This window comes from Gorilla gorilla, chromosome 7 (assembly GCF_029281585.2).
Source record: "Gorilla gorilla gorilla isolate KB3781 chromosome 7, NHGRI_mGorGor1-v2.1_pri, whole genome shotgun sequence".
Lineage (NCBI taxonomy): Eukaryota > Metazoa > Chordata > Mammalia > Primates > Hominidae > Gorilla > Gorilla gorilla.
In genome coordinates, this window is record NC_073231.2 from 146563149 (window position 1) to 146577869 (window position 14721).

A 14721-nucleotide genomic window follows, 5' to 3' on the forward strand; every position below is an offset into this window, starting at 1 on the left:
TACCAAAAAAAAAACCTACTTTTTCAAAACCAAACAAACCAAACTGAGAAGAAGGACACATGTACATCTACACTGATGTAAATTTGCTTTAATGTTAGGCTTAACAGAAGGCAGCAGGTTCTCATATCTGTTTCTGCAGTCTTATGATGTTCTGTTTTGTTGCAATATATGAGGGGAAAAAAAGTGAACTCATACAGCTGTACAACTGGAAAAGGGAGGAGTATTTCGGTAGATTCTAGGCACAACTGTGGTATTGTTTTTTGATTTGACACCAAAATGCAAGTGGTAGCTTCTTAAAGGTGAGTTGCAATGTGGAATTTACAATGGTATCATCTGTTACATTAAAATCCATAGAATTAAGGGGGAAAAAAAGGAGAAAAAAATCCACTACTTTATCTTGTACTTTCAATGGAACTTCTACTCATGTGTGATTTTTAACATCCTGTGTAGGTCATTTGGAAGATACTGATTTACTGAGCTATAGAGATCCTCCCAATGTTAACACATTTCAGTAAACAACATATATTTTTAAAATATCACATGTTAATACCATCCTGAGCTTACTATAACAGTCTAAGAATTTAGAAAGCTGTCAAGATCACGGTAATAAGTTTTTCAAAATTCTAATTTTTGCTTGAAAACTCGAATTTTATACCAGTAACAAACAGTTGTTTTCTTCAAAGTCACAGCCTCACCCCTTTCTCTTTTGAGAAAATGTCTACCAAATATGCAACTCTGAACAGTATGTCTGCCAGCTGTTCTTTCAAGTAAAGCTGGTCTTCCATGAAAAAAAGTGTTTAGTCCAGCTTTGCAACTCAACTGTATAGTGCTTTCCTCAAGACAAGACATCGTGTCTAGGTGGCCAGCAGCAGGGCTAACATGCCCTTCCCATGTCTTCACATCAGATATTTTTCACTGCTTCATCAAGGCCATTCTTCTGTAAAACAGCATTTTTTTCTTTTTGTGTGAGCACAGGGGTGAAGAACACAGTGATGACTAGTACAATTTCATGCCACTGTCCTGATTTGTGCTAAGGTGTCAGCAGTTCTATTAGCGGAAAAGGCAAATAACATCCTTTTGTTTTTTGAGACAGAGTCTCGCTCTGTCTCCCAGGCTGGAGTGCAGTGGCGCGATCTCAGCTCAGTGCAACCTGTGCCTCCTGAGTTCAAGTGATTCTTGTGCCTCAGCCTCCTGGGTAGCTGGGACTACAAGTGCGGGCACCACCTTGCTTAGCTAATTTTTGTATTTTTAGTTGAAACGGGGTTTTGCCATGTTGGCCAGGCTGGTCTCGAACTCCTGGCCTCAAGTGATTCACCTGCCTCAGGCAAATAATATCTTAACATAATTATCAGATGAGTTCTGATGTCACAGACCTTTGGAATGGTCACAGGGACCTACAGAGGTCCAAGGACTACACTTTGAGAATGGCTGTTCTAAGATACTTTTATCCTGAGGCTCTCTATTGATCCAATGGGAATCTGCAGGAAAGCAACAGGCACAGATGAAAATGAGCATTTAATGGGACACTCCCATGCAGGGCTTGTCTCAGGGAAAGTTCTCTAAATATTATTATTATATGAAAAAATTGGTATTAAGTATGATGAAGTGATCCATACATATTCTTAATAATTGGCTTTGTGGTTATAATGCTTTTACTATTAACTAAGTAAGCTTTAAAAAAAATTAAAATTTCATTATTGATTTATTTTTTTGAGACAAGGCCTTGCTCTGTTGCCCAGGCTGGAATGCAAAGGTGCAAACATGACTCTCCATGCAGCCTAGACCTCCTGGGCTCAAACAATCCTCCTGCCTCAGTCCACTGAGTAGCTAGGACCACAGGCACATGCCACTAAATTTGGCTAACTTTTAAATTTTTTTGTAAAGATAGTCTCATCCTGTTGCCCAGGCTGGTCTCAAATTCCTGGGCTCAAGTGATCCTCCTACCTCAGTCTCCCAAAGCACTGCAATTATACGTGTGAGTCACCACACCCAGCCTGTAAGTAAACTTAATTTTGAATCTTGATTGGGAAAGAGAAAGACTTTTCACCTATAAAACTTACAAAACTTTTCACTATCTAAATTTCAGAAATCTAAGTGGCTCTGGAGGCTGAAGCAAAGGGATTGTTTAAGCCCAGCAGCTCAAGAGAGCTTGGGCAACATAGTGAGACCCCATCTTTATTTAAAAAAAAAAAGAAAGGAAGGAAGGAAGGAAGAAAGAAAAAAAAAATCTAAGTAAGACAGCCGGGCGTGGTGGTTCACACCTGAAACCCCAGCACTTTGGGAGGCTGAGGCGGGCAGATCACCTGAGGTCAGGAGTTTGAGACCAGCCTGGCCAACATGGTGAAACCCTGTCTGTACTAAAAATACAAAAATTAGCCAGGCGTGGTGGCAGGTGCCTGTAATCCCAGTTACTCAGGGGCCTGAGGCAGGACAATTGCTTGAACCCAGGAGGCAGAGGTTACAATGAGCCAAGATTGCACCACTGCACTCCAGCCTGGGCAATAGAGCAAGGCTCTGTCTCAAAAAAAAAAATCTAAGTAAGACTTACTTATTCTAATATATCACAAGCAGAATTATGAAAACTCACCAGGATCTACTGAATTCTCACTTCACAAAGTATAGGAAGTGAGGAAATACTGGCCTACCATCTTGGAAATCACAGACTCATTTTAGACATGCCAAATACTGTGACCATAGAAGCAGAATTTGATTCTAACGACGGACACTGAGAAGGTAAAAACTGCATACAGGACTTGATTCTGATTGGCATGAAAGTTCAACAATTAACATATTAGTATTTGTTAATAATCATCAAGCATCTGTATATCGATGCTACTTTAGATGATTTTCTAGCCATTAAAACCGTCTTTTTTTGTTTTTTGTTTTTTTTTTTGAGAGAGTCTCACTTTATCGCCCAAACTAGAGTGCAGTGGCGTGATCTCGGCTCACTGCAATCTGTTCCTCCTGAGTTCAAGCAATTATCTTGCCTCAGCCTCCTGAGTAGCTGGGATTACAGGTGCCGGCCACCATGGCTGGCTGATTTTTGTATATTAGTAGAGACGGGGTTTCACCATGTTGGCCAGGCTGGTCTCGAATTCCTGACCTCAGGTGATCTGCTTGCCTCAGCCTCCCAAAGTGCTGGGATTACAGGGGTGAGCCACCATGCCCGGCCGCCATTAAAACTTTGAATCTGGGGGTTGCCAAATCTTTTCTTTAAAGGTCAAAGAGTAAATATTTTAAATTGTGTAGGCTATACTGTCTCTGCCACAACTGCTCATTTATGCCTGTGTAGGGTGAAAGCAGCTGTGGATAATATACAAATAAATGAGTGTGTTCCAATAAAACTGTGTTTCAATAAAACTAACAAAAACACAGTGGGCTATAGTTTCCTCATCTGTTTATTTAACAAATAAACCTTTGTGTAGAGTGCAGCAATCTGCTTATAGAAAAGAATCTCAAAATATGTATTTTGAAAATATCTAAAAAAAAAAAAGTGTAAGGATATTTAAATATTTAAGCCAAACTAGTCTTTGTACTCTGAAACCAAAAAAGAAGCCAAGAAGCCTCATCACCACTGCCCGTGAACCTAATTTGGAAAATTAGTCATATTAAACTCACTAAAAATCCAACAGATTGGGATATAGAAAAATGTGTAGATGAAGAGTTGATTTAATCCTGTGAGTTTTAGGGAAGTGTTGCATTCTTTGGTGCTCATTACCAAATACTTATGTTACTTTGCACTTCTGTGTACTAAATAAAGTGCTGTACAGTGAATTATCTTCTTAACATCCCCACCCAAGAGGTAGGGAATACAAATAGTCATTTTGTAAATGAGGAATGTGAGATTATTTGGAGTAGGTAGGTGACCTGCTCGGTCATCAGAATGTAAATAGCAGACCCCCATGTGAATGAATCCACTTGACTTCAAGGCCTGAGAAGTTAATGATGAGATTCTCCCGACTCTCAGTACTGGACTATTCTGCAGTAGTAACAAATTTAAAAATAGGCAGACTTGTAAACAGAACATGAAGGGCCTCAGATGCTGGGATGCGGGGTACGTGTTAGTTTTTTCCTGTGGGTAACTAAGGATTTCCTGTTGTTGTTAAGCTGGGAATGACAGAGAAACGTCAGGTGTTCTCACTGCCTCGTTCAATGTAACATCCATCAGACAGGTATGTGTTTCTTCTCTGGGCCTCGGTCCTTCTCTCTGTAGAGGGGGCTGGTCTGAGGCACCCTCTGTCTCTAAACTTCTGCATAATTGTGTTAATCACTTATTTTCACTTTCAGTGTACGTTTACTGTTACAGAGCTCAAAATGATGACCAAGAAAGTAGAAGTTTTCAGCCTTCAAGATAAAAAAATTGGTATATTTAAATAGTACTTTGTCTTATCAGATTTCTGAACACTTTTCATAAAGAAAATAATTGTCAAAGTTTCTTAATATATTTTTTAACTAGTCAAATATCAAATGGTGGTAGTTAATAACTACTAACTACAAAAAATCCTATTATCTATTAACTTTTGAGAAAAAGAACAGAACTGGAGTATTCATGGCAAGTAACCCAGTGTGTGAAAATAGCATCCTGTCAAAAGCCAATGGTATATAAAGACTTATTAATCTAGGGCAAGTGTTACTCTGGCTAAAACCCCCAGCCATGGCATGGCCCAGCAACTGTAAAAGGCCTGGGCTGACCTCTCCGAGGCAGGAGAGGGCACCAGTAAAGGATAAGAACCTAAGCGGGCAAGTAAGGTCTAAGGATGCTGCCGGAAGATCTTATTAAGGAAACAAAAGCAACTGCAACGTGCTCTCTTTCCCAACAAACAACCCAGCCACCAGCTACGAAAGAAAAAGACAAAAAATGTGCAGAGTTCTCAACAAACAAAACAAAGGCATATGGTCAGGTAGAGACAGACTCATTTTTAAATAAAGCAAAACGCAAAGCATCTGTGACCTAGTTTGGTATTTTAATCCAGACTTGATCATTAGGGAGATCTCTGACAACCAACAAAGGAAAAACCTCCTCCAAGTTAGGGCAGCATAGCAAAAGCATTTTAAGATGACATCTGTCCAACTGCTCATGGCTTCAAAGAGCCCCTACTTGAAATACAAATGAGGAAAGTGAGTGCACATGAGGGTAATACGAGAAGACGAGCAAAAAGGAAACAATTAGTTGGTGTTATAACTATTACTCTTAGAATAACCTGATATTTGACTTTCTCCTCATAGAAAACAGCTGCCTAACTGTAAATCTTGAAAGTTAGTAAGAGTAACCCCAAAGTTGGGGTGGGGACTGTAGCTACCTTAGGCGGTGCTTCATCAGACCCTCCGGAGTCCCAGGACACTGTGGCCTGTCTTCTGGACTCCATCCTCATGCGCTCTTCTTGCTGAGCCTTCTCTTCCTCCAGGATTGTGCTAGAGAGACAACACATTGTCTTAGGGGAGCTGACAACCCAGAGTTAGCACACACTAGACCCCACCCTGAGTTATCTAAGGAACACCAGTTGGCTAACAGTAGATGATAACAATAAAGGATCCTATACACAGGGGAAAGAAGGATCAGGTTTCTAACTCTCCACGAAATGATTCTAGAATAGCCTTGGTCCAAATGGGCAAGTCCATTTAAAGCACAGCCACAGGTAAGAAAAAGACAGCTGGTAAGAAAAAGAAGTTGCAGAAAATGAAGGACGGGCCAAGATGAAATGTTTGCACGCCAAAGTTTATCTTGAGCAGAACAGAATTCCTCTGAGAAATCCCACGCAGCACTTTATCAAGCATATACATGTCTGAGGACAGATTCTTTTCACACCTAATGTGATCACACCAGCACTTACGTGATCAATTAGCAATCTGGCCAATAATCTCCCTAAATTGCTCAATACAATCTTCCTATTGTTCAGCTTAACCAGTGCTTTATCTGATCAGGAAAATAAGCAAAAACACAACAGTATTTACAAGTGCTTCTGAAAATACTACTTGCTTTAAGCTGGAAACCCCATAAGTTGGTAACACTGCTACTTACCACTGCTTGACTACTCAGAAGCTATCTGAAGTCCCACATAATGCTGCAGCCGCTGCAGCGACTGCTAGGCAGCTTCTTCATCTTGGCAGTTTGCCATCACATAAACCCCTCAGAATGCAGCCAAAGCGAGACTTTGCTAGTTTCCCATTCCACGCAGATGCCCCAGGGCTCAGCAGACAGTTTGAAACCCTCGTCCTAACTGTGGCAAACAGCTCTTCCTACATTCCTACAACTCTAGAGTTCTAATAATGACACTCATTCAAAGTTTCTAGGCTCCTGGTAGATAGTGTGCAGTAAACAACCACCCAAAAATTACTCAGGAAAGAGTGACATCAGTGCACCAGACTTTCTAATCTGGGAATTTGCTCAACTGTTTAAAAAGACATTCCTGCTTGGCTGGAGGCTAGAGTGTGCTGTTTCTCACACAACTCAACTTACACAGTCACCTTCTGAGTCAGGAAAAGAGATAAAATGTATTTCATAACTGCCCCAAGTCAGCAAACCATCACTACAGATGTTAAGACTTTTTTCATCCCCAAAACAAAAGGGAATGTCTGCCTCAAGAAATGATCACATCAGGACCAGGCACGGTGGCTCACGCCTGTAATCCCAGCACTTTGGGAGGCCAAGGTGGGCAGATCACGAGGTCAGGAGTTCAAGAGCAGCCTGGCCAACATAGTGAAACCCCACCTCTACTAAAAATACAAAAATCAGCCCGGTGTGGTGGCGCGTGCCTTTAGTTCCAGCTACTCGGGAGGCTGAGGCAGGAGAATCCCTTGAATCCAGGAGGCGGAGGTTGTGGTGAGCTGAGATCACGCCACTGTACTCCAGCCTGGGCAACAGAATGAGACTCCACCTCAAAAAAACCCAAAAAATCACATAAGCATTTTACATAAAAGCTTTTAATCAAAAGTCCCACTCCATTCTCAAGATATGATTTTGGTTTCTTTCTTGCTCCAGTTAGATGATCATGGCTCAGCAAACACCACAAAACTCTTCACAGTATTTAAGAATTCTGCAGCAGCCTTGACAGACAGGCAAGATGCTCACTGGGTGCCAGCACTGTTGGGAACCTGGTCCCATGTGCCAGGCCCAGGTGAGTCCTGGTGAGTGGTGCAGGGAAGTTTGGGGCCAGGTCTGGGGAAGGAGCACAGGGGTCCTGAGAGGGCCACTCTCTCTGCCCTGCCCCTCCAATAAGAAGAGCGCTCCCCTCCGCTGCTGGGAGGATTAAGGGAGATCATGGCTGTGAGAGCATCTGCTATAAGCGTTAGTTGTCATCAGTGGGTATTTCTGATGGCATTTACTTGAGGGCTGCTCATTCAGCAAGTATTTGCTAACTTTGCTAACTTGCTCTGTGCAAGATGCACGTGACGAGGTCTTTGAGGTGCTCTAACAGAAAAGAAAACTCAAAACCTTGAAACAGGGCCAGGCAAGTTGGCTTATGCCTGTAATCCCAGCATTCTGGGAGGCTGAGGTGGGAGGATCGCTTGAGTCCGGGAGGTGGAGGCTGCAGTGAGCCAAGATAGCAACACTGCACTCCAGCCTGGGTGACAGAGTGAGACTTGTCTCACCGAAAAAAAAAATAAATAAAAATAAAAAATCAAAAAATAACAACAACAACAACAACAACAAACACCCTGAAACAGGACACAAATGTTGTGATGAGCACTAGAGAAGAGCTTGGCCTGGTACGTTCTAGCTGCAGAACTAAGCGGGAGAGGACACTGTCCCAGGAACTGGGGGTGGTTTGGGAGGAAGAGTCCCAGCATCTCAGCAGGTCACAGTTACAGACTCACACCAAGCACAAACATGTTTGTGTGCTTTTGGAAATGTAACGAGCATTACATGACCAAAGCACAGCAATGCTTTCTGTCCATTTCTTATGTGAAAATAAACACCTTTATATTTCAATTTTCCTTATTTATTTTAATTTATGACTTAAAAAAACACCTTCTGTTATACTTTGAAACAGTGCCTGGCACATAGCTGACACTTAAATACTTGCTAAATGAACAAATACTGCATATAGATAAAATACATGCATTATCATGATCTATTAGATGTTTAACTAAGCTGAGTAAATTCAGGGATCATTAGTGGTTAAAAAAAAAACCGGATGGGAAAACAGCAAGGCTCAATCAAACTCAAGGAGTTTGAGTCACACTGACATCAGGTTTAAATTCTGCCATAGACAGGTTAGATGACCATGGACAACTCTGTCCCTCCAAGCCTCATCCACAAAATGGGGTACACCTCCCTAACTACCTATCTTGAAGGGTTGTTGCGAATATCTAAATGAAAATTAGACAACCTATGTGACGAGCTCTGAAATGCAAGAAGCTTTTAAAAATAGAAGGAACTATTAGAAATTCCCTATTAGATAATATCCTGTGTAACTAATGGCTACCATTCCCACAAAGAGCTCTAAGTCTTTTTCTTTCTTTCTTTCTTGTTTTTGGGGCGGAGTCTTGCTCTGTGGCATAGGCTGAAGTGCAGTGGCACGATCTCAGCTCACTGCAACCTCTACCTCCTCCCAGGTTCAAGCGATTCTCCTGCCTCAGCCTCCCAAGTAGCTGGGACCACAGGTGCGTGTGCCACCATGCCTGGCTAATTTTTTGTATTTTTAGTAGAGATGGGGTTTTACCATGTTGGCCAGGCTGCTCTCAAACTCCTGACCTCAAGTGATCCGCCCGCCTTGGCCTTCCAAAGTGCTGGGATTATAGGCATGAGCCACCACGCCTGGCCTCCTACCTTTATTTATTTATTTATTTATTTAAAAAAGAGATGGAGTGGTACTAAGTTGCTCAGGCTGGTCCTGAACTCCTGAGTTCCAGAGTAACTGGGACTACAGGCTTACACCATATGCCTGTGCAAGTATTTCAAATGAGTTAATATCCAAGTAGAGCTTGAGATACAAAGGAGCAACCATGTCTTTTTACAAATCCATCTAATCACCTATGAAGTGTTAGCAATACAACTACTAAGACTGGCTATCAATCAAACCAACAGATCAAGAATATGCCTGCTAAAACAGTCACTGATATACAATGTCTTTGAACTTGACAAATGTAAAGACGTTACAACTATAAGGAATAGGAGTTGATACTTTGGTATGAGGTAATATAGCTTCACCCAGTCCTGAGAATTTACCAATGAAAACGTGGGAAGGTATATCTTAACTTTCTAGATCATAAAACACCAGTAAATCCATACCTCAAAAGGCTGCTAAAGGAGTTAAAAATATGTATTTTTTTTCAGAGCTAGGGCATGTGCACACATGGCGGGAACTACCATTGCTTTTAAAAGTGAAGTGATTAATCTCACTTCACTTCCCTTTTTCCTCACCTGTACCCCTTCTTCCTTTATGTCCTGGCAAGTTCTCTGAACTCATTATGCTCTCCCATGCCTCTTTATGTTGTGTCTCTTGCCTGGAACACCTTTCTCTTCTTTCTCTGGCCAACTCCTACTTGTATTTCAAGTGTCAAATAGTAGTTCCTCCAGAAAAATCTTCCCTGAAGCTCCCTCCTCCCTTTAGGCTAAGTTACATTACTCTCCTTATTCTTTTCCAAAGAAACTAGTGCCTAACTTGCTCTTAACTCTTGCCAAAAGGCATTGTAAATATCTGTTTGTTTGACTTTTGCTCCCATTAGGCCAAGAGTTGTTACCTGAAGGCCCATTTTCAAATGCTCAGAATTAGCACAGACCCTGAAGCATAATAGGAATTAATAAATGACAGGTAAATGGATGAATAAAGCCCTATCAGTGGAGCAGGTCTACTGACTAGTGAAGAAGAGCACATTACCAAGCTTCCTGTTCTTTTTAAATTTATTTTTATTTTTAAAGAGACAGGGTTTCGCTATTATTGCCCAGGCTGGTCTCAAACTCCCGGGCTCAAGTGATCCCCCTGCCCTGGCCTCCCAAAGTGCTGGGATTATAGGTGTGAGCCACTGTGCCTGGCCAATTTCTTTTTTCTTTTTTTGAGACAGGGTCTAACTCTGTAGCCTAGGCTGGAGTTCGGTGGCACGATCATTCCTGGACTCAAATAATCCTCCCACCTCAGCCCTCCGAGTAGCTGGGACTACAGGTGCATCACCAGGCCTGGTTGATTCTTTTTTATTTTTTGTAACAATTAAATAATAAATAAAAATCTCACTGTGTTACCCAGGCTGGTCTTGAACTCCTGGGCTGGAGTGATCCTCCCACCTCAGCCTCTCAAAGTATTGGGATTACAGATGTGAGCCACCATGCCCAGCCCCTGTTCTCTCAACTGGCCAAACAGGAAAGGACCTGCAGGCAGCTTTCTTCAAGATGGTCACTGGGAGCAGGAGACCAGTCAGAGACCAGGAGCAAAGAAGGCCTAGCTGGCCTGAGAGAGAAGCACATCCCTGGTTAGTAGTTTTACAGTGCCCTGCTCTCTATTGCCTGACCCTTAAAATAAACACCACACCCTCAGTCAGAGCTCGTAAAAGTTTTAGTTTTAAACAGGTAAAAAGTCCATAAAAATCAAGAAAAAAAATTGGGGAAAACAAGTGTCTTTTCTTCTACTCCTTCAAATAATTAAAATACAGGCAAGCTAAGAGAAGGCTAAGTGGGACATATTCTTCAAGGCAACGGGAACTCAGTTTTAAATGGGTTCTCATCAGGCAATGTTATTTCACACAGATTGTTTTGTGAAATGGGCCACTCTGATCTTAAGGCTACTTACTGTTTTCCCCAAGCATCTCTAAAAGGACCCTGTGAAGTCCCTTGCCACAAGAAGACTCTCTCAGGCTCCATCTGCCCTGATATTTCTACCTACACACACTTCCCCTATTCTCTGACTCACTGAATTTACTGCCTGAATGTTTCATTTCAGCCCTTAATCACATATTGCCATGTTGTGGAATTTAGCTTGTAAACTCCCTACAGTTGTCAGACATGAATCTAATTTCTCTTGTAAGCTAAGTATCACTTGCATATTATAGACACTTTGATATTTAATTAAACATCCCAGACTTGTTCCTCAAAGAACATAATGACAACTGGGAAGCAAGTTCCTTCAATCTCACTACTTCATTCTCATACCCAAAATAGCCTGTCAAAACGCTTCTGAGAAACTATAATTTGCTGCTCAGAGGAACCAAGAATATAAATAACTCATAAAAAATATCTGTTTTTACAATGGGAAGACTAGTCCATAGATGGAGTAGGAGGGCACAAGGAGACAGTACTGAACTTTTCTCTTTACAGCTGCTGAAGAATCCACAGTAACAAACTAGAATGTGCAGAGTATCAAGGAGGTCAAACTGAAGCATATTTTCCCAAACTATAAATATCTTTAGTAGCAATACATTCCATCTGAAAGCTCTTAGCTGCCTAATGTGAACTGGCAACAAATGAGCCCTCATGTTTTTTCCCAGAATGGTGGTTTCCAAGTCTCAAACTTGCAAATAGATGGAACAATGAAAACTGAGACTTGCCATTTAACAAACATTAGCACAACGATAATTACACTTTGTTGATCCACGTGCACTACTGAGGAACAGAATCCTGAAGCGGGGAAGGGAGTACTTTATTTAGTGTTAGTTTTATTTTTTACTTCTCTTACTTTAAAATAAAATCATTGAAGTGATCAATTCACAGTAAAAGGACATAAAAACAGTTGCTCTGATTTTCTTCTTTTGGCCTGTAACATTCCCTATACAACTTGATGGTGAGCAAGAAAGTAGCCCTTCATTTCCAGTATGGACAGCTAAGACACAAAAATACAGCTCCAACAAAGGCAATTTTCAGAAGTAGAAAAGGCCAATTGATTGAGTGTTTTTCTTCAAGCTGTCCCAGAAGAAGCAACAGATAGATATACAAGCTGCTTCTCTGGTGAGTTATGCAATTCCAGAGGAGATCTTGCCTACTTGAACCTGTTTTCTCATTTACAAGTAAAAATCACAGTCTACCCTAACTATTGTTAGAATGGAGAAATAACATATGTATTAATAAAAAATTAGTAAACTTCTAAGTAAACGTTAATTAGCTCTGTATTTTACCTGCCTCATTTACCACTAGGAAAGAACTGTGTTTTTGTCTTCATTTCTGTAATATTTTCCCTGAGACTGACTGTACTACTAACTTTTCTCTTTGCAAATACAAAACATTTCTCCTTTTAAATGTAATAAATACTTTTTGCTTTATTAAATATGGGAAGAAAAACTTTTTAAAAAAGATTGGATTTTGATACTTAAAGGAATCATGTAAAACAAAGGATCTGTTTTATGATCTTGATCATAAAATTTGCTTTGGATATAAAATCAGTCTGGGTTTGCAGTTATTTAAGTTAATCTGGAAAACACCGAGAGAGAGAACAGCAATAAATTTGAAGGGAAAAAAGTCAAGCGGGAACTGGCTTGTTTTGGCAAGTTCATGGGAATACCAGTTTTGAAACATGATCTCTTATAATTAGTCAACGCTGCTTCACCACAAAGGAATGGAATTGACCTTTTAAAAACAAAACAAAACCAAACAAAACCCTACCGTCTTTGCAGAAAACAAGTCTGAGGTTTGAGATGAAGCTAGGGATGGCATACCTGGAAGTAGCTGACCTAGTAGCTAAAGGCCATGATCACAGCATTACTGCTTATGCCTCTGCTCTTTTTCTCTTTTCTCTTAAGCAGTGATGCTGGAGATTATGGCCTTTAGTCTCCAGGTGGACTGGAAATCCAGCTTCATGGATATATTGAAATCATATTTCTCTCATTGTTTCTCCAACTGCAGTAAATAAGGTCTTTTGTTTGGTTATTGTGCTATATCGATCTCAAAATTATTTTTAAAAAAACCCTGATATCCACTAAGACTGTACCTTTATTTTTTTCTGTTTTTTGAGTTGGGGTTTTGCTCTGTCACCCAGGCTGGAGTGCAGTGGCTCGATCACGGCTCACTGCAGCCTTGGCCTCCTGGGCTCATGTGATCCTCCCATCTCAGCCTCCTGAGTTGCTGAGATTACAGGCATGAGCCACCACAAATGTTACTTTAAAATGTTGATACCTTTTTCTGTTTCTGCTACGTGTGAGTAGCTCTTATTTCACCAACCCTCTTGCAGACAGGAACTGTATACTCTGGATATAAGAAACAACTGTGACAGCATGGGAGAGCAACCATAGGCAGCCAGATTCTGGAGGGAGCTGTCTTGAGAAGGAAGAGAACGGCACTGGGTGGGTCCCCACTTTTCAGTGGCCATTAGTGAGAAGGCAGGCGCCAGTGTTACTGGCTTGAATAACCAGAGAAATGAGTTTGGAGCAACTATAGCTAGCAAAAAGGTAACCGGAAAAAAGTGAAGGGAGAAATCCCAGAATGAAGACAGCCAGAGAAGGAGTGCTTCAAATTCTGAGTATATATTCTGCACACATCTCTGCTGATCCTAGAAGCATGCACACACAGTGCAGACTCCAAGCAGCCCAGCTAAGGCTAAAACAATGGAACAGAGATTTGCACTGCTGCTCACAGTGGAAAGAGGCTCTGCTACCTACCCATCAGCCACAATGTCTAGGATATAATCTAACATTCCTTGATATACAAAAAAAAAAAACCATAAAAATGTGACCCATTCTCAAGAGGAAAAAAAAATTAAAGGAGGCTGATTCTAAAGATGACTCAGATGTTGAAATCAGCAAGGATTTAAAAGAAGCTATTATATTCAAGGGTATAAAAGAAAATTTATTCATAATGGATAAAACGATAGGAAATGTCAGCAGAGAAACAGAATACAAAAAAAAAGAGCCAAACAAAAATTCTATTACCAAAAAATACAGTATATGAAATAAAATCTCCATTGGATGAAGTGATCAGTAGGATGGGGATGACAGAAAAGGAGTTAGGGTACCTGAAGGTAAGTCGATAAAAATGATTCAATCTGAAGCGGGGAAGGTCAGGAACGGGGAGAGGAGTAAGAGGAAGGGGAAGAGAAGGTGACAACGAGAGCTTCTGGGACTCAGCCTGAAGGACACCATCAGAAGTCTTAACACACATGCGACTGGAATCTCAGAAGAAGAGAGGGAAAATAGAACAGAAAAATGTATCTGAAGAAACAATGATCTAAGTTTTTCTAAATTTTATAAAAGATATGTTTACAGATTCAAGAGGCTCAGCAAATCCTAAACACAACTATTAAGAAAACCACACCCAAGCACATCCTACTTAAATTGTTGAAAAAATCAAAGAAAGAAAATCATGGAAGCTGCCAGAGAAAAACACACACTGCATACAAAGTAACAATTGTATGGCCAATGACTTCTCATTAAACCTAACAGGGCAGAAGACAGTAAAAGAACATCTTTAAGGTGCTGGGGAAAAAAAAAATTACAACTCTGTCAACCCAAAATTCCTATCAACAAAGTTAAGTTCAACTCATTTTTAGATAATATAAAACTAATAGAATTCACCACCAACTGATCTGCACCACAAGAAATGCTAAAAAAAATTATTCATCTGATGGGAAACCAAATGTAAATAACCTCTTCAAGAAGAATGGAGCACTGTACAAAGTTAAATATAGAAGAGTGAGTTTCCTTACTTTATTTAAAATGGTATTTAAGATAAAAATCATAAACTAATTTTGTGGGGTTAATGGCATATGTGAATGTAACATACATGACAACTTCAGCATAATGGACCAAGGTGGTGGTGGTAAATGGACATTCCTGCTGGGAAAGTTTCTACATTTTATATGAAGT

General features: G+C 40.6%; 1 protein-coding gene across 27 annotated transcripts in view; it reads right to left on the reverse strand.

The window, feature by feature from the left end:
• Positions 1-14721, reverse strand: part of PTK2 (protein tyrosine kinase 2) — a 340227-nt gene that overhangs the window by 54112 nt on the left and 271394 nt on the right. For 26 of the 27 annotated variants that reach the window (XM_055349579.2, XM_055349577.2, XM_055349578.2 and 23 more), the window contains one exon: positions 5301-5412. In XM_055349579.2, the coding sequence (XP_055205554.2) occupies positions 5301-5412 (112 nt within the window). Of the gene's footprint in view, positions 1-5300; positions 5413-6019; positions 6379-14721 lie in introns of those variants that run through there. The other variant, XM_063709542.1, reaches the window with a different exon arrangement.